This window comes from Beta vulgaris, chromosome 3 (genome assembly GCF_026745355.1).
Source record: "Beta vulgaris subsp. vulgaris cultivar EL10 chromosome 3, EL10.2, whole genome shotgun sequence".
Lineage (NCBI taxonomy): Eukaryota > Viridiplantae > Streptophyta > Magnoliopsida > Caryophyllales > Amaranthaceae > Beta > Beta vulgaris.
In genome coordinates, this window is record NC_079204.1 from 5,126,667 (window position 1) to 5,153,409 (window position 26,743).

At 33.6% G+C, this 26,743-nt stretch overlaps 1 protein-coding gene across 3 annotated transcripts; it reads right to left on the reverse strand.

Annotated features, from left to right (window-relative positions):
* Window positions 1-17,593: 17,593 nt before the first annotated feature.
* Window positions 17,594-24,808, reverse strand: LOC104888294 (dihydrofolate synthetase). Of its 3 annotated transcripts, none has more exons than XM_010673217.4 (11): window positions 24,583-24,808; window positions 23,450-23,927; window positions 22,578-22,675; window positions 22,116-22,266; window positions 21,104-21,166; window positions 20,843-21,004; window positions 20,168-20,359; window positions 19,962-20,061; window positions 19,308-19,439; window positions 18,767-18,898; window positions 17,594-18,047 (listed from the first exon to the last, which is right to left on the reverse strand). In XM_010673217.4, the coding sequence occupies exons 2-11, from the start codon at window positions 23,726-23,728 to the stop codon at window positions 17,737-17,739; spliced, it is 1,620 nt and encodes a 539-aa protein (XP_010671519.1). In that variant the 5' UTR covers window positions 23,729-23,927; window positions 24,583-24,808; the 3' UTR covers window positions 17,594-17,736. The 3 variants fall into 3 exon arrangements, with proteins under 3 accessions (XP_010671519.1, XP_010671517.1, XP_048496840.1); XM_010673215.3 differs by having other exon boundaries at window positions 17,594-18,092; window positions 24,583-24,807; XM_048640883.2 differs by lacking the exon at window positions 24,583-24,808 and adding an exon at window positions 22,838-22,924 and having other exon boundaries at window positions 17,594-18,092; window positions 23,450-23,591.
* Window positions 24,809-26,743: the final 1,935 nt, after the last annotated feature.

Consider the following 26,743-nt stretch of genomic DNA (forward strand, 5'->3'; position numbering starts at 1 on the left):
AATTTTAATTTCCCTAGTGATTTACAGTAGGTTTATTGATGAACCTACAACTTACAATTTTATACACTTTTCAGTTTGTACAAGAGTTTCTTTAGTGAACCCTTTAGATAAATAATTTTATAAACAATATTTTTAATTCTCAAAAAGGTTATAGAATTGATTGCATTTAGTAATATAAATTCAAATGCTCAATAATGAACCTTAAACGTACGACATACATTCGTTATACTACAGATCAATACAATATATATTGATCTGGAAGTAGTTGTTGACTTGCGTAATGTCGCAGATCAATTACCAATATGAATTTGAAGTGTTAAATCAAACACTTGATAGAAGTGAAAAAAAGAATTATATACATTAGATTGTACTCGTGAAATAGTCTTCCAGATCCTTTTAATTTTTTTTTACATGGTAAATTATAATATTGTTCAATATAACTCTCGTTTTCAAGAGACTACATATATATAATTACAAAGAGTATAATACAATTTTATTTTTGAAATTTAGCTTAATGTGTAAGAATATAACCGGTGCAAATTAAATAAATAGTATTAGTGGTATTAATTTGGGAGGTTTTAAAAAATTCAATAGCTTTTCTTTTAATTTAATAATACTGAAAGTTTAGAACACGCTACCATTAGTATATGATTAATAAATTAATATATACATATGTTGGTTAGTGCATTTGTATTTCAAATTAGAGGTTATGGGTTAAGTCTTATTGCTCGCCTTTTTATTATTTATAACTACTATGTCGCATTTGATTGTGTGAGGTAAGAGGGAGTACATGTGACAATATTATAACATGTTTTTACCTTGGATTTTAGATATATATAAATAGATTTATTTTCATATGAATAGTAATTGGTAAGTTCATGAATGAGTCCCAATTATATTTATTTTCTCAATTATATTGATTGTGTGAGGTAAGAGGGAGTACACGTGACAACATTATAACATGTTTGTTATGCACATATTTCCTCCGTTTCATTTTAATGTACACACTTACACTTTTCACGCATGCCAATGCAAAATTTTGTGGAAATATATCTTTAGTTTTGTATTTGTAAAAATTATAAAAAGTACATATTAATAAAATACAGGTTATGATGAATCTAACAAGATTACACATGACTATGTTCTCATCCGTGTATAAATCACAGAGGATAGTCAAAGTGAAATATGTGATTAGTGTAAAATATCAAAGTGTAACAATTAAATGAAATGGAGGGAGTATGAGTTATCCCATATTAGAGAATGAAGTAGAAGAGAAAATAACTATCATCGTAACCAGCTTGAGAGCTCCTCGTCCAATTGTTAATTGATTTCAGGATGAATTAAGCTTATAATTGGTTCAAACTCTCCTTCTCGTCGGACATCGAGTCTCATTTCAATTATCCATTAAATTTAAGAGATCAAAAAAATAATTACAAAATGAGAAAAGTTGTATGTAAAACGAAAAGGAAATAGTTTGACATTAAAGAACAAAGTAGTCTAGGTGCATCCTTCAAGAACTCTCCTACGTCCTTGCTTTCAATGCGCAGACACGGCATCTTCGTGTCTACGATGATGATCCTGCGTTCGTTCACTCTAATTTCCTTCATTACTCGCTATTTAATGTGGCCAATTAGGTATTTCTTTTTCTTCTTTCTGTCGAGGAGTGATTGAGTGACGATAAAGGTTGTCAACCATTTCATTGTTGAATTTTCATTGGTTAGTAATATATTAAAACATTATTTTTATGCCACTTTTCTCTTCAATTTATTGCATATATATCAATATTTCATTCTAATGTGTCTAATAGGGTTGGCAACCCTAAAGGTTACTCAAACATTTTTCCTTTTTGAAGAGATTAAGAACTGAAAAAAGATTTTTTTTTGGTTGAACAAGGAATCAAATAACAATATTAATATAATCAGCACAAATCATAAATCCTTCATAGTGATCCGGGAAACACCTAGAACTATGTGCTCGATAAAGTTAACAATTTGGACGAAAGAGATCTCCCTCTGTCTGAAATTTACACACACAAAAATCAAAAGAAAGGTAATTATGCACGTATAACCATCAAAAAATAAGAAAAATTGGTTGTTCTGGTCTATGTATATTATAATGAGCTAATAAGTAGGTAATTATGGAATGTATTATGCAAACAGTACGTTAACTTTTTTATTATTAGGTAAAATTGGTCTCAACATCCTGAACTATATATCATGTACATGAAGGCACACAACCCCAAATACGGCTTATAGCCAGAACATCCCAAAGTACGGACCTAAGTACAGTCCATACTACATACAATAAATGATGTTTGTGCCCAGAATTCTCACTGGATTCTCTCCCCTTTCTTACTTTCTTCTTTTTTCACCCTAATTTTTTTTACTTAAACAAAAAAAGACACGTGTTTTCATTTTCTTCTTCCTCAACTGTACACAAAGACTTCTTCCGCAAACTCCCTCTCACTTCCCCCAAATTCCCTCTTTCTTCCCAAATGAACCCTAAATTCTGAAAGAGGAAAATTCGCATAACATCAATGAGCTCAACTTCATATTCAAGTTTCAAGAATAATTCAAATACCAGTTTAGGTAATGGTAGGCTGTCGACATTGATTGCATGCATTAGTCCAAACTACTTGAAAGTTCAAGCACAATCAAGGAAAACGCTTCTATAATTGCCCAATATCTAGCACTCGACTTATACCCGGTGAGAATTTCAGTCATCGACCTCATGTATGCTATGAACTGCACCCAGGTTTGTACTTTGCAATCTTTTGGCTATAAGTCATAGTTGGGGCTATTTGGTGCACCCGCGCTATAATTCAGTGTGTTGAGGCCAATTTTGCCTTGTTATTATTATTAATAAATAAGTTAGCATTTTTTCCATCCTACAAGAGTTTTTTTAATTTTATATCAATTTATCAACTATCCATATTTATTTAGGTGAAACCCTAGATAGTACACTGAAATAAGCAGACACTTAACAAAGACCCTACCTGAAATTAATTAAAGATGTGGTTGAAACCTAGTATAAGTGGACTAACAACATTCAAGTGATCAAAAACCATCTGAGTACACTAGCTGCTAGTGTTAGTTGACACCATTAATTTGAGTATCAGTACATGAGAAAACATGCATTAATATAACAAACAATCAAACATTACATACTTCATAGATGGCCCATTAAATAATTATTAAGGGACTTTATCCACTGTTTTTATCATTATATTCTATTATTCCATAGCTTACAAAAATATAAAGTGGTATTTTGTGATTATCGTTTTGAATTAATGCTACAGAATTTATGTCTTATTCGACTGTCGAACTACAGTTTTTTGTTATTATTAAATTGCATTATCACACCATATAGATATGCTGTTACGTGTACTATTATTTATACTCTTGAAAATTTTCCCAAATCTGTAAATAAAATTACAGTTTTTATCTTCTCTTATCCAAACTTTCCCTCCTACTTTACCCACCCCCAGACGCCCACACAAATGGATCTTCTTTAGTATTTGTAGGAATATATACAAGGAAAATCTTTAAGAAACGGAGAGAGTATAATTATGAATCGAGACTTGAGATGATGAGAACTGGCAGCGTTGAGTACTTGAGTTGGGAAAGAAAGAGGAGTGATGGCAACAAATTAGAGGCCCCGGAAAGACTGCACTTCATCAGTTTTAGGCTCTGTTTGGGGAAGCATTTCAGGTGACTTAAATGATAAGGTGCTACAATTTTAAGTCACCTTATATGATTAGTGGTGTTTGGTGGAGGAACTTAAATAAAATTTAAGTCCAAAATTTGACTGAAATTGAGTTGGAGTAAAATATAGCTTCTAAGATCAGGTGCTGAAATTTTATTATTATTATTATTTTCTGTTTATCTTTTTAAGCCTAAAAAGATATTTTCTTTTTTATGTTTTTAAATCTAAAAATAAATTTCAGCTACAGTCATAAATTATATTACCAAACATGTTATGCAATCAACTAGCTTATCAGTTTCAGCACCTTAACAGTTTCAGCTGCTACCTAATCAGTTTCAGTCACCTTATCAGTTTCAGCTCCATTTCAGTCAGTTTTGCCAAACATAACCTTAGTGAGTGCGGTTATTTAAAATATGCAACTCTTTAACAAAAACCTAATCCCCACCATCAAATAATAATCAAGAAAATATTGTCATTTGTATCATATTAACGAGTTCATTCATCATATATTCGGGTGTACTATGTATATGATACACTCACTGTTTAATTTCAAATTAGTAATGAGTAAAAAATAGCTTTTATAATACCATGCACATGGTACACCATGGTGTATGATAAAATTTATAAATACTAAAGTATTAATCAATTATTATTTATTTATTTATTTATATAACGTACATAGAAGAACTCTAAAATCTCTCAATCAATCATTGTTTATTGATCCATCATTTAAAGATGTACTCACTTATTAACATTCAAATAATCCAAGACTTCTCAAATTTAAGCTAAGATATGACTTTTACCAAATATGACCAAACGTTGCTTGGTAGTATACGTAGGCTATGGATGACAAAGGGTCGGATTTGGATTGGGTTCTCAAAGATCTAGATTCAAATCCGTTTCTAGAGACTTGATTAGAATCCGCCTCCGAATTCGACTGGTGTAGAAAACTAGGACCCGGATCACAATACTGCTAATCCTACAAATCCAAGTCCATAACAAATGTATGTGTTTTTGCATTATTTTGCCTACTCAACCGCAAAATCAAGCAGCTAAACCACAAATTCTACAAAATTTAAGCATATAAACCACAAAATCAATCATGAAATACAACAATAGTAGGACGAGTTCAATTACTTCCTCCGTTTTTTTTTTATTTGCAATACTTTTTTTTCATCAACTCCAATGCAAAATTTGGGTAGGAGAGAGGTAAAGAGGAAAAAAAAAGAGGGTTCCATGTGATTGGAGAGAGATAAAGAGAAAGGAAAAACAAAGTAGAAAGTGTTGCAAGTAATTAATTAATTATTTTCCTTTTTTAGAAAAGTGTTGCAAGTAAAAATAACGAAGAAAGTAAATAAATTCAGCAACAAAATGACATCCTATTAAAGCAAATTAGAAAAGGTAAATGAACAAAATTCACTTCTTCCTAACGTGAAAGTTGTTGTGGTGGCCAAAAATATAATGGTCGATGGCGTTGGGCGATGTCAGGTGGCTTTGGGTGTTGGTGGGTGGTCCGTGGGCTGGAGTCTGGAGAGAGAGAAGGGTGTGTGGTGGCGTTAGGAGTTTAGGGAGAGCGGGAGATAAGGGTGAAGCGTGATTGATTTTCGCCGTTACTTTTGGCTTTAACCCGTTAGAGTCGAGTTAAAGTCTTAGAGATAGAGAACTTGGAGCCCAACCCATCTATTTTTTTTTAAAAAAAAAAAACGGATATGTGGATAGATCCATATTCGGATCTTGGTTTAGATTTGGACCCGGATCCAAGGGGTGAAATTTTAGAATCCGGATTCGATAAAAAGGCTCCGAGTCGTGTTCTGGATCCATTACCATCCCCAACGTAGACCATTAATATGTTGCTTCGGATCCTTTGCCAATTAACATCCTTAGCAAGTTCAAATACATAAAGTATCCTTTTTTATCATAATTCTTTATCATAAGGTTGGGACGTCAAGTGTAATGTAATATCATTTAAGTTAGGTAAGATAAAAGATCATACTAAACTGATATTTCGCTCAGGTTTAACCAGTCAGGTTTGCATAGGCCAATAAGGAAAACCTCACACCCAAAGAACCCAACCCCTTAATGGGTTTGACCTCATTAGATTAAAGTAATTAATGATGCCAAACCTTTACCACTAAGAGGTCAAACCTTGCTTGGTACGTGGAGTATAATATGGCCAACTTGATTAAAGTTTATGTACATTTTTATTACTTATAAATTATAAGCATGGTAAAAATTCACATGCATATCAATATAAAACAACAAATATTGTATGTATTAGGTGTACGATAAATATATTGTGTGACTCGTTCATTTTTAGTCAGTATGGGTCAAGTTTTAAGTAAAACGGCTACTTTTAACTAATTAAAAGGGGATTCTTTTTTAAGTAAGATTTTCATCGCAGTCGTACCCTAGCCTCCTCTTCTTTCTTTTTCTCTCTAAAACCCTAGCCTTCCCTACTCCTTCTTCATTAGTTAGAGGCTGCCATGGATGATTTCATCCATGGTAAGCCCCCTTTTCCCTTTTATTTTCCGTTTTTAATTTATTTTCTTGTTTTGTTGAATAAATTAGTATCTCTTTATGAGATTTCTTCAAACCCTGTTATGGGGTTTTTAGTCTCTGTTGTGGAGATCTCCTTCTCCCCTATGGGAGTTATGAGTGTGGTTGTTTTGTTTTTAGGTATGAGAAATTGTTCTTATTGGTTGAAATTCAAGAGTCTACATGAAGGTATTGGAATCTCGGATGCAGTTAACATGGCTCGATCAAGAATGTTCTTCCCAAACTATGTCAGAATGATAGACTTCCTCATCAATAATTGTTTGATTCAGCAAATACAAGGGGGTTGCGCTGTATTGCTCGATCTGGTTCATTATAGTTTCTTCGAAGACGAATTTGATTTAACCTTGTTTAATTATATCTTGTTTTTCTTTATTATCTATTGTAGATGTCGTTTGGCCTTCAATCAATAAAATTTCTCTTTCAAAAAAAAAAACTAATTAAAAAGGTAACTTTCTTTAAATGTTTCATATCTCTATTATATAAGGGAAGGGGGGGAGCAATGGTGTCCTTTTTTGAAACGCCTATTTTGCCCTCCTTCTCTTTCTAAATTACAAAAGGAATGTCAAAATCAAAATACCGAATATAAATTTACAACACTCACTCACATATCACTTAAAAGAAGAAACTTTATAAATCACCCATAAAATTGAGAAAATCATGTTATAAAAATCACGCAAATCACTCAAATAATCAGGAAACTTTATTAAAACTTAAAAATTAATATACAAACTAAAACTAATAACATAGAACGTCAATACATACAAAAACATTTAAAAAAATTTACTTATAAATCACTATTCTCAAGAACCATTCACAATTAATGGTGGGTCATGATAAAAATTAGAGGTGTATTTGTAGTGAAATCAGAATTTAGAAATTAGACAAGGAAAAAAAGTATTTACTTTTTTATACGGTTTCCTATATATAATGAAACTTTTACATATATTTGGACGTATTTTTTTCTATTATATAATAGCGATAAATTATCAAGGTAAAAAGGTTTATATAAAATATCATTCAAGAATTAAAGTACAACATATCTCTATTATATAAGGGAAGGGGGAAACTATGGTGTTCCCGAATGAAGAGACTATCTTACCCCCTTCCCATGCTAAATTACAAATTCACTTACAAATCAAAGGGGGCTTCAAACAAAAATATCAAAAATATAATTATAATAATCACTCACAAGTCAATTAAAATCATAAAATTGCATAATTTACGTTATGCAAATCACTAAAATGAGAAAACTTTACAAAATTTCAAAATTTTACTTACAAACTACAAACTATGAAAAAATTGACTGGAAATCAAATTGTCTACTTTCTTTACAATTTATGAAGTACTGTACTTAATTCAAAAATCAACTTAAAAATTATAATATTAGAAATCATAAATAAATTCAAAAAAAATTCTATTTTTTTCATAGAATTTAACTTTGAAAAGTAAAAAAAAAAAAAAAAAAAAAAAAAAAAAAAAAAAAAAAAAAAAAAAACTGGTGAGAGACTTAAGTGACAGAAACTAAACCAATCAAATTTTGCAACTAATAATAATTATACTTCGTATGTCTAATGTTCAAATTTTAACTCTTATAACGAAGAAAATTGAGTTTCTGTTCGAAAAAATTCAAGCACGCATCGCGTGCAAAAAATTCTAATTTAAATAAATGAAAGTAGAATCGTACAGGACCCCCACCCAAAGGCCCATTACAAGCCAGACGCCCTCCAATCCCCTTCCCTTTTCAATCCCAAGCAAATGATTGGGTAGGAATTGAACCCTAAACCTCACTAGGAAAAATAGGAAGATGGGAAAACTGCCCACTTGAACCGATCCCAATTCCTCTTACCACTAGTAGCTTGCACCAAGAAAGAAAATGCAATTAAATATAGGACAAAAGTTTAATACACTAGTTTAATTATTTTAGTTTATTTATATATTTATTACAATTTGTTGCTGATTGGTAGGGTCTCTGGTTTCAGGCTTCAATAACTTCTTACATTTTCTGATACACAATTTATTAGCACCACGCAAATTTTGAGTGAGACATTACTCCACATTTAAACGTACCACCATTATGACTTTATTATTTAAAGAAAAGTGAAATATACAAAAAGAAAGAACAAGAAGGAGGGAGTGAAGGAAATAGAGGGTGAAAACTCCAGTTATGGAGCTATTTGGCAAAATTAGGTGTTTCAATATGACATATTTATTTGTAGATTTTACCTTTTCACTAGTTATTATTTATGCTTTCATCAGGATATATGATATTTTTTTATATCAAATTTAACTCATACTATCAAATTTAACTCATATATATGGCCTGTTTGGGAATAGTCATATCATTTGATTTGGAATCTAAAACTCTTAGATTTGGAATAGGGCCAATTTTATGGACTTATTAAAAACAGGCCATTATTGGAATTTCTAAATACCAACTAGAAACTTCGCAAATAAGTACATGTATGTACTTGGGGTTTTTTAGGGTTAATGACTAGCAGAGTTAACTGTCATTAGTTATTAAGTGGCATTCTAATATATTTTCAAGAAACTTAATGGTATATAGTGAATTTTGAAAAAAAGTAAAGATATTTAGTGAATAAAAAAATATGTTAGAAGTATATGGTGAAAAAACCAAATAAAACAAGATTTAAATTTACACTCATATTTACCTTTGGGTATCCACTATTATTAAGTAGTTAAAATATTTCTCTTTCAAAAAAAAAAAAATAAGTAGTTAAAATATAGCTTGTTACTCCACGAGGCGTGGACTTGGATAGTACCGAGTACTGACTGACATTGTCATTGAATAATTGTGGTATGTTTGTAATAGTGGGCCTAGCAATTGTTAAAACTCCTTCAACCTTTTTTGATTGTTTTTGTGATGAGTGGAAGTTATTGTGTGGGGATTATGTGCAAATAAGCTAAGAATATGAACTGTATATTTTGCAAATTTGTTGTTCATTCTTGTTTGAATTTTCATATCATATATTCTTATTTTAAGAACTTGTTATTTTTATTTTCAATTTTGACTTAAGAGAACAGACATAAATGATTTAGATCCGACAAACAAAAATGACTCATATCAAACTAAATTAAATAAAACTTTGAATCTTTTATACCATACCACCTTATTACAGAGGAATATGGCCTAATTTCGGTTGCAAACGATTATGAAAGAATATGCAAATTATTTCTGATGGAATGTTTTCACTTTAATACGTTGAATTTTTTTTATTTCATAGAAAGTGTAAACATTGATTATTAGCTATCAGAAAGGAGTGACTAGGATATCAGTTGTAACTATTTTTTTTTTGGTTTACATAGAACCACATGAACAAATAATGCAGACAAGATTTGATCTCAGGTCTTGAACACCACCTCTCAAGACTTTATCGGTTATTACTAACCTAAATATACTGTATTAGCTTTTTGAACCTTTTTATATTGCATTGGCTAAAAAAATATGTTTTCAGTAATAGTATACTTCTACTCCTACCAAGTACAAAGTAATTAAAAATTTCCGAGTGCAATAAATTTTAAACAGGTAGATAGTGTAAATAATCGAGGATGCAAATGTTCAAATAAAATGCCCGGATTCGGCTGAATCTGCAAATGGGCCCAATTGTAGTATGTGGGCCCCATATACTTGATTGCAATAGTCAGATAGAGAAAAGAGGCCCACAAAAAGAGTATAGTGTATTGTGAAAGCTGTTTATTGAAGCCCACAACACAATATCATCCATGTCTAGGGGTAAGGGTTTTCCATTTCATTAATTATACCATAATGATCAACAAATCAACAAAATCTGCTTCAAATCTTATTGAATTTAATGAAATAGACATAGTCGTTTGTACCATCACATTCACATTCACACCATATCATATCCCACTATCACGATATGGACTACGTTGACAATCATTAGTACCCTTCTTTTTATTGTTAAACAAATGAAATTCAAGTTTGTGCACAAAGCAAATTCAAACAACATAGCATACTGATTTAGGTAAGGTTAAGAGTGAGCAACTATGTCTAAACTTTTCCTCGGACTAGACCTGAGCATAGGTCGGGCCGGACTTGTTTATGGGCTCAGTTCGCGGGCTTGAGGTACCTGAGCCCATGAGTGGTGGTTTGTACCGGGCAAGCCCTGAAATTTTCAGGTTTTGACTACGGCCTAACCTGTGTTTTATGTTCTTTTTGGATTTTTAGCAACTTGAGACTAAAAACTAAATAGAATGGGCGTTCGGCTCACGGCGGGTCATATAGGTGAGGCCCGAAATATATATTTCTTGATCGTGGCAGTCCCAAGGCTCACGTAGGGGACAACGGGTCGGGCCTCAAGCAGGCTCAGGCGAGGATGGGCCCAAACCATAATGGGTGGGGTTGTCCCTCGGTCGGCCCAGCCCATGTCCACCTCTACTTTTCCATTGGTTTTTTCATCAAATACCACTGAGTATGTTTTTTTTCACCGAATACTCTCCAACCTTTGAATATTCGCCAATTATCTTTCAATTTTGTCAAAATTCACCATACATCCTACATTACTAATGACATTTGATGTTTCTAATCACTAAGAGACTAACCCCTAATTATATTACTAAATCCTAATTAATTCTTACTTGAATCATCTACCCTCATAGATCACCATTAAAATACCCCTACGACCAAAAAGGTGAAAAGATCGATAGTTACATAGGAAAAGAGAGAAAATGGGTCATAGATCAAGATGTTCAATGGTTGTCAATTAAGCTAAACAGGTCAAATATGGGTTAATTAGGATTTGATAGTAAAATTAGAAATTAATAACTTGAAAAAGTTAAAAGTCGTTAGTCATTAAGGACATATGAAGATAGAGCTAGCATCAATGACAATGTGCATTATTTAAGCATCACAACCATTTTAAATACACGATCAGTTTAGGGAAACAATTTTCTAAATTGTTTGATGGAGAAAGATAGTTAGAAATTTAAACTGACAATGTTATACGATTCTATTCAATTGTCAATTTTATTGGTCCATACTAACAATTCTCAGAAGAGAAAATGAAAAATTGATCAGTCATGAATGCATGGGGCTGTCCCCATTAGTTCTAGATGAGGCAGATTAATATTAGAAGACAAAAGTAGAAGAGCTTTTGCTGCTATATAACTGATGAACTTAAAAGTGTTGATGGTGACAATTGAGACACCATTTCTGTTGGGGGACAGAAATATATACTAAGTATATTTATTTTGCAAATGCCATGTTAACTTTACCACTAATTATCCTTCGAGGAATTTTATTATTGCTCCCAAAGAATGTTCCCCTTGAAAAAGATGATCTTGTTATATAGTGATAGAGCATAGATCTATTCGTGGGTCCTTAACCATTAGTTCAATTAAGCTTTTTGTTGAGGCCCTACGAATAGATCTATATTCTACTACCTCCGTTTTCTTTTAGTTGCAACATTTGACAAATTGCACTATTCATGTTCTCTTATTTGACCACATTTATTGATTTATATGTTAAACAAAATATAGTCATGTGAGGTCTTGTTTGATTCGTTTCGATGTAAGCTTTCATAATATCAAATTTTTATAATTTTTACTTACATACAGTTAGAGATAAAACGATTTGAAATTGTACATTGGTAAGCGTGAAAGTCAAAACGTTGCAACTAAATAAAAACAGAGGTAGTATTAACTTAAACTTTTGGTTGAGTTGGTCCCTTGACATGGTACCAGAGCTAGCGTGACAAAAAAGTCACAGGTTCGAATCTCATCCACCCAAGGCTGCATCCACACTTCAAGCCCAAAGGGCTCTTTCATTAGGAGGCGTGATAGGGTATAGATCTATTCGTGGGGCCTAAACCATCAGCTTAAGCTTTTGGATGAGTGATTCAAGTTTCATATCACTCTGACTGTAATCGTTATATACATTTCTTTCGAGAAACAAACAGAGCAGCATATTGATAGTTTGATACTACATATAATTTTTATTGGTTATCCTACTCAAATCCTCCGTCTTTTTATTAGTTTATCCCTATATACATTTTCAAGGTCAAAGCATAACTATCAAGTGAGATCTTATAAGACGTTTAAGTGTGTAGAGAAATTAAAAATCTAATCTTTGATAATTTTTATTAATACATACTAAGAAGTATTAATGATCGAAGATGTATCTTAGTAACCATATAACGACAGTGAAAGGGGGGCCAGCTTTATAAGATGAATGTTCTCGAGAAAAAGCTGTTTCAAAATCTGGCAATAAATCATTCATTCGCAACTGTTAAAAGTCCTGTACATACACACAACACACAAGAGTACAGCTCTATTCACTAAATTTCACAGTATCTGAGTAATGGCAGAATGTTAGTTAAGAAAACAGCATGCAGAAAGAGCACATAAAAATGGCAATGATGATGGTAAAAGACAGCTGCATTTAACTATGTTAGCCCCAAAAAAAGAGTATTAGGGTGACATGAAGGAGGAGGAGTTACTATCATGGTGGAAATTAAAGCAGCTTCCCTTACAATTTACTGCTACATCAAGTTATAGTAACTTATGATCGATTAACATCAAAGATGCAGACAGCAAATTTCGCCAGTGAAGGTGAAGTAGTGGTTGTATGTAATTAACATGAATGAATGTATACACAAATCTACTGCACTTTGATCAAATTGTGCGTGCACTCTTCCAACTACCCCAACTTTCAAAGGTATCATGTATGTATATATTTGTTTTGAAAGGTAAGAAAAGAACATTAGGCTACCCTGAACGTGAGGGGAAGACCTAACGTGTCGGATATAAGAATGAAAGTAAGAGAAGAGTTATTACAAGGAGAAATATCAAAACTATATATTACTAGGTGCCCTACATTGGATATATAATCAACAACGCGATTTGCTTCTTTGAATACATGTCTGACTTGGCAAGAGGCAAACTGAGTGAGCATGAGCTTACAATCAGCAATAATATTAGCAATCTTTCGAGGGGAGCAAATATTATTAGTGACGTTGATGACTAAGAGGTTATCCCCTTCAATGATGATGTTGTGAAGACCCGATTGTAGAGCTAACTTGATACATTGCTGCAGCGCAATGGCTTCGGCAATAAGGACCGAAGTGTGGCCAAGATTAAAGTCTTTGGTGTGAAGAAGATAGTCATCATGATTACAGATGATGACACCGGTAGCTGCATCCAAATCACGAACCGAACCATCGAAGTTTAATTTGTAGAATGAGTGAGATGGAGGATCCCAGGCTACAAGAGTAGATATAGATACATAAACTACTTCTATGGTTCTTTTTTATTTCTAACGCTTTGATTTCTGTACTACTTACGTGCTTTTTAACCATATAAAATACAATATATTTACATATACATATGTTGTCAAATTTGTTTCAATATATATTCAAAATCTGAGCTTAAAAAGTTATGATCTACTACTGTAAACTAGTCTAAATCTTTTTTTTGGCTCAATTGCCTTGTTAGACAAATAGCATTTGTCCCCTCTTTTTTGTTCTAAGGATCTTGTGTACATCATGCATAGGATTAGTTTCTTCAAATCACTTTAAAGTGGATGTCATAAAGGAGCCTTGCTTCATAGTTACAGACAATGCATATACTGTACCGTTGTATACAAGTTTTACATACGTTGTTGTGGCTTGTGGGAGTTTGATTAATAAGAAGCTTAAGCCACATGAATTACTTTGTAAGACTTTAACTGATTGATATAATTTCGGCTTTTTCCCGAGATTAACGTTATGTTTGGAACGAAAGGAATGTAATGGGTAGTGCTTATTACACGGTGTAACTGTTAGGAAATATTGTATAGAATATGTTTCCTTATGTATAGAGTCTTTTGTTTATATGGTTTCCTACTTTGATGTACTATATTATGATTAAGATCAACAAAAAAAGGCAAGCAATTAAACCCTAAACACTTCTTTACAGTATCCAAGAGCATAGAGATGTGTGAAACCATAAAACATGCACCCTATGCACGGGGGAGTGTACTGGTGCACTGGTGTACTGGTGCACTGGTGCTCATGTATGTGAATGCATACAGCTCCGCATACAAGTGCATGTATATTTGACCTCAAATATGGGGAAAGTAATAGCATAATTTATTCTCAGAACAAAATATAAAGGGAGCATACTCTCCTAAATATGGGGTAACTGGTTCCCCTTTGCGTCTTTGCCCTCTCAGAATTTAAACCCAAAATTCCTTCAGACATGTTACTACAACTAAACCTAACAAAGCTGACATGACTATCTACTCAACTTCAACCCAAAAATGTAAAATGAGAATAAACTCCAATCCCTTAACGGCTCGTTTGATAGTCGTTAATAAATTGCGATGATGGAAATGAAATATAAGTAAAATATTATTAGGAAAGCACTCTTAAAATCTTCATGGGGATGCATTTATTTTCTATGGGCAATCTATCTCACCCCTAAACTTGTGTTTTTGTCTCCAAGAGGAAGCAATTTTTATTACCCACTCATTACCACCTACAAGGTGGTATTAGATGGAAATGAAAATTCAAGAATGAAAGTGAACACTTTAAGATAAATTAACAGTACTATGGGAATGGACAATGATTCTTCACAAATTTACACATAAACTCATTCTTCTTACCACCATTTATATCCAACTACCAAACAGGCCATAATTGTCACTATTCAAGTCACTACTTCATATTCGGGTGGAATCTTGCAAATATATTGTATTATTCTATAAGTGTCATTATTCAAGTGTTTTTTACGTTCATTTATCAAAACTTCGATATCAATCTTTGAGCTTTGAGAGTCATTTTTCAAGTGTTAGTGTCATTTTTATACATGTCCTTAAAAGTTATGAATTATTTCTGTACGTATCAATTTTTCAATGTCATTTCTACAAAAGTACTACAATATCATTTTTCAATAAAGATGACGAACTCCCGAAAGGAGGATCATAATAGAAGAACCAGAAAAGGAACAGACCCAAACTCGACCCGAACAAGCCAATTGCCACTATTAACCACAGCCAACTCCATACATCTACTGCCTCCTGATTAATCCCATAACTAAAGAACTATCACTCGCTAACTGAATCTCTTTATTTCAAAGGTGGCTCATGCTGCTGAAGGAAGGGTGCATTTAGTATACAGTCCATACAATTCAAAAAAGACATGTATACATCATCTGCTATATCAATGTCAGAAATTGCAACATGACAATGTCACCACATTCAACTAGATAGTGACATCTGCTGCTGCAACTTGCGGCTGCCAAAAAATATTAACTTATGAAAACTGTGACTGCAATAACTAAACATCAATACTGGAGGGCTACATGGTTAAATGTGATTCAATACAAGACACTAGAAACAAAATTATAATCCTTTCACTCTTTTGCACCCCAAGTGGATATTAAAATTTGATTCATACAATAAATTCCCAGATATTAACACATACACATATGAGATATCACAATTACAACTATGGCAAATTTAAGGATCGCGTATAACGGTATTGGCCTCAAAGTTACAATGTGGCTACTTTCAGACAACCATGTTCTTGTTTCGGCTTAGTGCATGTTTGGTTCAAATCATGGAATGGAACGGGAAGAAACCTATAAACGAAATGAATGATAACATAACTTGTTATCTTCATATGGTATTTGGTTCCGTCGTGGAAAGGATATACTTGAAAGTATGTTGAAGAGGGTAATATAATGTGGGTTTGAGGAGAGTAATAACTGGTGGAAATAATGACCACCCATCAAACCAAACAACATGTAACATACTGGTTTCTTGTATTCGTTTCAAACAAGTAAATATATATCATACCAAACATGCATCAGTCCAAGGTGTCTAAGACTCTTTAACTTGATGCACAACCTACTCCACATCCACACCCAGACCCTCGATAAAAAGGGACCGACAGATGAAGCATCTGGCTGGGTGAACAACACAACGAAAAAGCTAGCCAATGAGCTCCATTTCCGATGACCCCGAGTTCAAACCCTAGAAGATCAGAATTTCTCCACTGTCTGGAGGTTTGAAAGAAATAAACCCAAGCAAGACAGTAAAATCTGTACTTGATACGTCATTTTTAATTAAAGGGTCTTGCACCAGCAAGTACTAATGACTGACAAAATGAATAGAAACACAGAAAAAGAGTAAGACAAACATGCAGTGAAAACAAATATGAAGTACAGTTGAACTCTCAAAGATTGAAATTGAATAGTATAAGAGTTTGTCGGAAAGTTAAATTTAAGTTTCTCTCCTCACTTTAAAAGGGCATCAAATGAGATAAATGAGAATACTGCAACTACTGATGTTAACACAGTGATAACAGAACCACCAATATCTTCTAAAACTAATTAGACAAAAGGGTGCAGTGACATATTAGTAGCTATAGAGGATCTAGGCCCCGTTCTTTTGGACGGAGAGAAAACTGAAGATGAGAGAATGTCTGAACTGAACTGAACTGAAATTGTAATGAAACTAAACTAACTAAACTGAAGTGAAAAAAAATAATAACAGGGGCCTAGTCAGACAAATTAAAGGCGTGCCTTGTAAAAAGTTAAAAACTCTTGTAAAAGAAAAAATATAGTATCCATGGAAATAAATTTTCCAACTATGAATCATACAAACTGCACTTAGCAATAATTGCACTCAGCAAATTCTGGGGAGCAGGACAACTTGTTTTAACATTATAGATCCTGAAATATTTTTAGTCCTTCCATGCTCTACAGTGCTGTATGATAAGGCAATCAAAACATCACAAGACCCAAACCCAAATGTTAAAAAATGAATGGAATCAGAGTATCAGACGCAGATCCTCGTTTCAAACCTTGCAAGTGTCCAACTGTCCAGCTAGACTATTTACTTTTATGATTTTCGCCCAAAATGACATGTCGAAGTGCCCATACCCATGTCAGAGTGTCAAGGATCTAACAAGGGTACTTGAGGTAAAACAAAGAGTTTACGTAGCATAGAAAATACTAGACTATCATCATGATCTAGCTCTAGTAAAAATAAATTACTTTTGAGCAAATTGCAATTCTGGCACTTTACCTCCATAGAAAATGTAGCCTAATGCCAAAACATGAAGACAAGTTTAATCTCAAAATATTGAAGATCTAACTAGATGTAAATAGCACAGTAACATCAGTAGCATTTGTCTCAAGATAAATCCTTATGTTAACTAATGTCTTAAATATAAACGTTTGAATATGAAGTACTTTTTATGGCCAGTGTTTCTGGATCAACGTCAATACAACTGCAATTGTAGTCTCTAAGGGGGAAATTTGAATAACTGAAGATCTTGTTAAAACAATTGTTCATTTCACAACTGTTCAATAAGCTGAAAAAAAGTAATTTATAGAGGTTTCAAGAATAATAATATAACATTAGTAGCATCTATTTAAACTTACAAAACAATTTAACATCGCATCACAGATTTGAAAAGGACAGCAAAATGAAGCTAATAAGATACCCATTCTTCATGGAAACTTAGCCTGAATAGTTGCTAACATAGACGAAACAATATGTAAAGATCCAGTAACTACAACTATACCTGGTTGTTCTCCAACTCTTGCTTTGAGAATTCTATTACCAGCCTTCAAGCAATTTGTTATTGAACTTTCAGCAGTGATGGTCATTTTGTTTGATTTTCCAATAGAATGAACCGATGCATCTAATTGTTTTAGATATTCAACACTATCTTTGTAAATATATTCGGTACCAAGTTCCTTGCATGTTTTTGTCCATACATCTTTCAAAAATAACGCAGATGCACTTCGGGATTTATCTCCTGCAATATCTACTTCTGTCAGGAAAACAGCTTCGAAATGTAGGCCTGAAACATAAAAATTGAGTAAGGCTAGATAGCTAACAATGTTATTATCCAACACTTAATTAGATCATCAAAAGGTAAGTCTTTTCTCTGTCCTTTGACCCTGCATTAGTATTTACTTAGTTTAGTGACAATTTTGTCAATTTACTAGGCCTTAGATATCAAACATGTAAAGGCTTGTTTGTTATCTCGTTTTGTTTCCAGTCTCTTTTTTTTTTAAAAAAAAAAAAACACAAGAACCGAAATATGAAAACCCGAAAATTTTGCCTGTTTCTAATATTACATGACTAGAATGAGCATCCCTACTTTTGAGTCAATTATATACTTTCTATTACATGACTCTTGAAATCTTAAAAGCAAAGATTCAAAACTTGCAATATACCTAACAGGCACTTAATTATTTGATAGTCCACTTTTGGGCCCTCCAGTAAGAATTTGAAAGTTGAACATGAACAGAAAACCACAGGCACAATAAAACCTTTAACAACATTGTCAGTTCCATTGAAAACAAAAAGAAACCTTCCCAGATAAATCCATCAGAATCTTAACTAATAATAAAACATAACCTGAATGCAAAAGCTTAAAAGATAAATAATTTGGCGTCCAACTTTCATTTGTAAGCCATCAATCTCAATCAAGTTGGAATCCATCCATCTACAGGGATATAAGAGACTAACCCATAAGGAGTTCCTTGGCAAAACCACTGTGATCTTTGTCACTTGCCATTGCAACCACAAGGACCAACCTAGAGTTTTGGCATACCGTAGAAATTGTATTTGCCAATGCTTTAGCAGATTCTTGGGTGTGGGCTGAATTCACAAACAAAAAAGAAAAAAATAAGTACACTGGAAGCTGTTAGTAAGATTATAGAACAATCTGAATGACCCTTAAACCAAGAAGTGGCTTCCAAGATAATAAGCTTAATTATCTTACTACATCAACTATGTCCAATATTCATTTCCACATTGGATACTGTTAGTAAGATCGTGTCATTTTTAATATTCATTACCAATGGAACTCCTTCATGCCATGTCTTTATGAATGCAAGTTCAGCAAGCTGCCATGCAGTTCTTGCTTCTCTTGGAAACCCTTAATCAGTAGCAAGGCATGGCAAACAGAACTTCCTGAACTCCACTAATGATAGAGTAATTCGAGTACTGCCTACAACTATTATTATTTCACAGACTTCATAAGCGGGGAAGACTACAACAAATAAACCTCCATCAAGCAATGCCATTGATCCAGGAAGTCCTAGCGCCTCAGTTTCCTCTTTCTTCAAAAACTGGCTTCTCCCAAGCAATTGTGTGCTCTCCAACCCACTACGAATGGATCCATCAGCAATTCTCCACCCTGACACAACAACAGATCTAATAAGGGTAAACAAAATTAAGTGGAAGAAAAGTGGCACTCCAACCACATACTAGATACATGACAGCATGAGGCAGAGATTCAAACCCCATTTGCAGAATGCTGCGCTCCTCTCTCCAGTACAACCCATCTCCCCCCCCCCCCCCCAATTCCAACCCCAAAAAATAAAATGCAGACAAGTAATAAGGCAAAAAGACAAAAGCAAGCAACACTAATCAAAATAGAAACTTTATAAACCTATAATCCAGAATATTTGGGATTTTGGGGTGATCTAAGTAACATGTTTGTGCAAGTCCTAGAGTAAATAGTTTGCAGGTACCAATACCACAAAAAAAGGGACATTTATTTACACCTTAGCAAAGATCTGACTAAGATATCATCAAACAAGATGATCTCTGACATACTTGAAAACAGAACTGTTGGCTACATAATTCATGTATAACTGAAACTACAGAAAGAAAGGAAAAGACAAGAAAAAATAGAAATATGAAAGTAAATTCTCACCCTGATTACGGAGGCATAATGCAGCACAAGTTGCAGTCACAGCATTCTGAAGTTGGTGATACCCAATCATAGATATATTCACATCCTTCAGATTAATGTACTACATGAAACAAACCATATGATTTAGTTAATAGACATAAACACTTAAAGAAGTACACACGCAACAGCGAAGATCAAGCACGGGCATCTGTCAGTGGAGTGCATACTAATGGCATGTCCTTCTCAATATGAAGCCGTATATCACAAGTTTGGTGTGGTTCACCATTGATGATGCCAAGACCATTCATGACGCTTCTGTTTCCAAAGTCACACGCAGATACCACCGGTGAACAATTTGATAGAGCTTTATCGCGCATAATTTGTTCAATGTGAGGAAGAAATGGCCCCCCAAGAATTACCTGAGAAGTTGAACCAAGTACTAGGTCAAGAACATAGCATAAACATTAGCAAACAGGTAAGAAACGAAGAGATCATCAGATAGCACAACAGCAATCTATAAACAAAGATCTTGCTTCTCAGATACTGAAGTCACACTCGTAAAAGCCAAATTTTGCAGCGCTTGGTAACAAGCTTATCATCTCTAAGATTTCCCACAGCCACTAGCATGCAAGATAACAAAGTCCGAAAAAGGCTCAAAAATATTGAGCACACATGCAGATAACATGGATGTTTAAAACTGCCAAGGACTGCCACAAACATCCCAAACTCATAACTAACTTCAGATCGAAGCTAAACTCCATTCTGCATTTTACAGAATCCAAATTGCACAGAAACATACTTTAGATCCTGGATTGATGCTTACTAATAAATACTAAAACATGTCACTAATCATGTTCATTCCTCTTGTATAGGTAAGTACAACGAAGGAAGAAGCGCTAAACTGGGCAGCCATGTTTGATGATCCCTGACTTTGCCAATGCTATGCTTTCCAAGGAACCCCCAAGAGCAGCCAGATGTTCCCTTCCTATAGTTGTTATCACCGCTGCAGCAAGCTCAGAACTTGATATTATGTTTGTAGCATCACGTGCTCCTCCTAAACCGGCCTGCCATTAGCCCACATAGTCAAGAAAAAAATACTTGCACAGGTAAACACGTTAAAATAAATAAATGTGTGCATGAAAACTGCAGAGCTAAGAAATTACCTCGATAACTGCAATGTCAACATTCTGATCAGCAAATAGAGTAAATGCTATAGCTGTAAGGACCTGTAAGTTTTTCAATACTCATTAGAGAGAAGAAAATTGTAATGCAACTCAAGCTTATTACAGCTGTACAAAAAGATAAAATGCCACATCCAAAATAATACAAGTACTTGTCAGTTGTCACTCTTAATGTCCATTTTCCTTATTAAACCTGTGTCATGGATAAAATATACAAGGCCAAAACACTAGGAAGATACCAAGTAATGCAGTGAAGAATGGTTTCTACAGCATGAGAAACAAGAATTAATAATAACTAAAGGAAATTCTAGTTTCTTAACCACACAATGAGTCATGGAGAATATGTCTTCAAGCAGCCAATCCACTCAAAGGATCAGCTTTTACACAATCCACCCTCCAAACCAAGGCAATAGACTGTTTTAGATGTCCCCAAGGGAGAAATGATAAAGTAGGTAAGGAGAGCCCTCACCCAGTCTCTAATAGGATGATATTTGCTTAGCCACAAAATAGGTCACTGAAAGGGTATGTCTTAAGGTGGACAATCCACTCAGATCTCAATGGATCAACTATTACACGATTGCCTCCAAAGTGCAAGAAACTGTTTCAGTCGAGCCTGGAGAGGGGAGGTGATAAGGTAGGTAAAGAGAGCCCTAACCCAGTCTTTACTACGGCAAAACAAGGGGTAACTACCTTGAACTACTGGGGCACACCAAATTTGTAAACCCAGCCTCATGGTGGAAGGCACGGAGCTCAAGTGCTCTACTGATTAGCTAAAATCTGATTACTGAAGGTAAAATTATTATAAGCATATTAATGTATATAGAGTTTCTAATATTAGCACGGTAGAAACAAAACTTATATCGAGAAAGACTTGAACATAAGTCTTACAATATTTATCCTATACTCAATCGCCACTGAAGAGAAATAGGTTCCTTCCCCACAAAAGTCTACCTTTTTCTAATAACTTTTGACATACTATAACACAAGTAAATACCTCAAAATGACTTAGCAGTCCAGACTCATGAGCGACGGCCTGGTCAAGGAACTTCCTGATCCTAAGAAAAAGAGAGTACAACATATCTGCTGGTACTGGCTCATTTTGTGTTCCCACAGACAAACGCTCCCTAATAGTTCGGATATGAGGGCTGTACAAACAGGGAGATCAATGGTGAGGAAAATTTAGCTAGAGATGGGGAACCTGAGCATAACTTGTGAAAATGTTAATTATTTGATCTCAACATATTTCACACAAAATTTGACATTATACGGATATCTTTGGAGCCTTAATAAAAAGTTATAATGCTTGATTCATATAAGATTGATATAAAAGAATTTTCAAGAAAAACTCTAAGTGCTACAATTGCTCGACTGAATGGGCTATGGTCTATCTACAAACAAAGAAATGCACTGGATTAAATAAATTCACCTAGATGCAACAGAAAACAATAAACCATACCTTGTATAGCAACCCACACGATATCCCTCTGCTCGCAAAATATTAGACAAGAATGCAGCAGTTGAGCCCTTGCCTTTGGTCCCAGCAACATGAACTATCTGAATCAAGTATTAGGCAGCCAAACCACATCTTTAGATCAGAAGGCAAATAAATCATGAGACCCACAAAAAGTAATAATTTCCATTTTGGGAAACTACAAAGACAGCAAAAGCCTGATGGTAGGAAAGTATGCTTTCGTCATCATATAGATCCATACACACCATAAATTCATATAATTTGCATTGATATCCATTTTTATCTTCAAAATCATTTTTAACGGCATGTCAGCAAATTTATGCACACCACGACTACAAAAAAAAAATGAAAATGTTAAGGTAACAATTTTAGATCATTATGAGTCTATGATGCTGGATGGGATTAAAAAAAATTAGAAAAAAAAACCCAACTAGTACTCTTTCCTAAAAAAAAAGCCTAATTTGATTATTGAGACTAGAAGCTGAATAAAAGATGTACCGATTCAGAAGATAATCACGAGAACATTGACAAGGAAGGTATGAGGCATGCCTCATAAAAAGATGTATTTTGAATCATCCACCTCTAGGATGCATTAAACAATTCGCCTTTGACAAGAAGTCGAATTTAAATCATGTATCTGTTCGTAAACTCTAATGCAGTGAACAACTCTGTGAACATTATGCTCTAGACACTAGTGCTAACTAATGAACGAAATGCTTTTATTACCCAAAAAAAGAAATAGCGAAAGAAGCATAATCGCTAATAAAGTAACAATATTCATGGTATTGTGAGATAAAGATCTACTACATCAATACATAACAAGTAACAACTGCTTAAAGATAGGCGGGAAAAAGAACCTTGTACTTTGATTGTGGATTTCCAAGGCGGTCCATCAAGCGCTTCATACGACCCAAATCAAAGCCATCATCAGTTTCAGTGCCAGCATTTTCTGGTACTCCTGATCTCTCAAAATTCTTTAGTCTATCCAAGTAATCTACCAACTCTTGCGTCTCTGAGCATATAGAGGTCAAACACAAAGTTCTACTGCACCCTGCATTTGGGATCATAGCAGAAAAATCCAAATTTGTGTGCCGGGACAGTATAGTACGTCTGTAAAATGAAGTAAATGCTTTCATTTTGCTATCCCCAATTACACCAAATAAGGAAAGATCTCATATCTAAGTGGTATGTTGAACACTAATGTTGCCTTGACTATAACGGTTTACAACGAAAAACTTCTGCTCAGGGATGATTATGCTATATCTAGCCTGAAATTCCGTTTTTCCCGTCTAAATTAGGGGAAATTCGCAGCCGATCATACTCAAGAATAAAGACCTGCCAAGCAAAAGATTATATCAACTTGTCAGGACAAATTCAGATTGAGCAATTATTTAAATTATGTTATCCCATTTTCATTGAAGCTCAGTTGGTGATGCATACATGGACAATGGAGCCAGATAAACAATAACTCCCAAATCCCATCATCTAAACAATAAAGCAATTCCTCAAGCTTTAACTCATTGCGGATTCGAGAAACTTTAAAATGGGGATTCAAAAATCAAAGCAAATAAATCGATTACATGAAACAAAAACACACCTAACATAGTCCAATTCGTAAATTACAATTTGCAATTCAATACAATCTCTTCTAATCATCTTCATCTTCCACACTCTAGCATTTCCCCACATCATAACAATAAATGTAAAAACGACCCACAAATAACTAAATAACTTGAATAATAACTTGAATAAGCATAATGTCAAAACAACAACAAAATGCAACATCACCAAATATTAGAGCAGGAAAATTAAATATAACAAACAAAGAAGACGCAGTAAAATTGAATTGAATCAAAGCTAAATTAGATAGTAAACCCAGAAAAATTTAACTGCAAAAGTAGAAAACATAAACTTCACAATAAAAAACCCAACTTTAGGCTTAATTAAAAAAATTAATTAGATATGAAGTTGTAGAATAAAATCAACTTACAATTGAGTGGATTGAGAAGAACAATCTACTAGCTGTGCTTCCACTGTATGATGGAAAACAGTTTCAGGTACTACGCAAAAATGGCGCTTTCGTAGTTTCGTTGCTTGGGTGTTATTGCAGTTTTATAATTCGACTTTGCCAGAGAGTGTGGGGGAGAGAGAGGAGAGCAAACATGTAAGAGGAAATAGTAGTTCGTCACCTTGTTCCTTGATGGATTGGTTGTGGCCTTGTGGGTTCGATCCTTAATATTTTGGAATGGAAAGAAGTTCTTGACCGGCCCTTTACCTTAAGTGGAGCATCTAGGGTTAGGAGATTAGATACGGCTATCAGTGATGGATACTTTGATTGTTAAAAAAAACATATAAGAAAAAATGCCGACTTATCCAGATTGTAGATGTAAAAACTTTCAACATTAAATATCATTTTTGTATATAAAATGTTATAAATATTAAGTTATATAGGTTAAATACTATATTGTGATTTTTTTAATAAATTTTTTAAAAAATGAAAATCACGACTTAATATGTAGTTCATAGTACGACTTAATGTTAGTAACATTTATTTACAATAATGACACTTGATGTATAAAGTTTGTACATTTCAGAAATGAACCGTCAACGGTGCTCCTACAAGATATCATCACCACAATGTGGAGAGTTTGGTGTCAATATAAGATACCTTTATTGCCTTTTAGAGAGTTTGGAAGACTTTTATTCATGTTTTTATAATTTGAAGCATGCATTGAATGTATTTATGTATTTGAATCTGATTTTTACGCCGCAAATTGTCTAATTTTATTTTCATTAGGTTATAGAGTACTTGAATCCATGGCCATAATTGATGAACTTATGTAACAAAGAAACATTTTTTTTGTCTTTGTTTTTTAGGTTAAACAAAAAAAAATGTATACCAGACACCTGAAAATCCAAAATTATTTGAATATACGTTCTAATTTTCATATAAAATTAGACAAATTCAAACTTTAATTTTTCTAACAAATCCAACCCATTTTACTCTAACCCAACACTATCCTAGTCATCTCATCTCTTCTCCTTTCTTTGTTTTCTTATTGATTCTCGAATTACAACATAATTTTTTAAAAAATATCTCGACTTTCTTATCGAACGGATTAAACTAGTTACTAAATGGGTTAAATAATGTCATTAGTCATTACTAGGGATGGCAACGGGTCGGACTTGGACCGTATTATGCATAATTCGACTCCGACCCTACAGGAAGTCGGATTTTAAATTTGAGTCCGACTCCGACATCCAACTCCGAAAATCCGACTCCGACATGACGTATAACCCGGGCATCCGACTCCGACTCCGAATCTGATCCGACTTATTTTTTACCCATTTTTTATAATAGAATAGTCTTCTATAATACAATAATTTAATCATTACAATTTATTCTAATAATCATATGGAAATCTTATATAGTACAAATAATCAAAATATTATTATTATTTTTAATTTCTTCAATGGGAAAATCATATATAATATAATTGGATGAAAGTCGAAGTCAGTTTATACATAAATAATACATTAACATAAATAAAAAAAAGGATTGATTGACTAAAAGTCGGAGTCGGATTATTTTTGAGATCTGACTCTGACCCTCCTCCGACTCGAAGTCGGACTTTTTAAACGGAGTCGGAGTCGGATTACTTTTTCGGAGTCAACTCGAATTTTTTCCTTCGGATCGGATCGGACTAGGGTCGGATTCGGACTGGATTGCCATCCCTAGTCATTACTGAATAGATTAAGCTGGTCATGAAATAGGTTAAACTAGTCCCTAAATAAATTAAACTAATCACTATATTAAAAAACGGTGACATATTCTCTTTTTAAAATTAAAAGTAGACATTCTTTTATAAGACCAACTCTATAAAAATTTACAAGTCTTAAGTGAAAAAGCAAAACTCCCACAATGGTTAGTCAATATACTTGTGTTTGAGTATGTCTCATTTAAAGTAAGATAGTAGTTTTTTTTAGAGAATAATATAAAAATTGTTCACCAAAATTCCCACAAGGACCCACAACTTTAGCTCAATCAAATTAGCTTAAATAAAGTACATTGGCTAGCAAATGAATTTTCGGCTACTCACTTCAATAATTGGGCTAATTGCTTAACTTTTTATTTATTTGCTAGCAAGAAT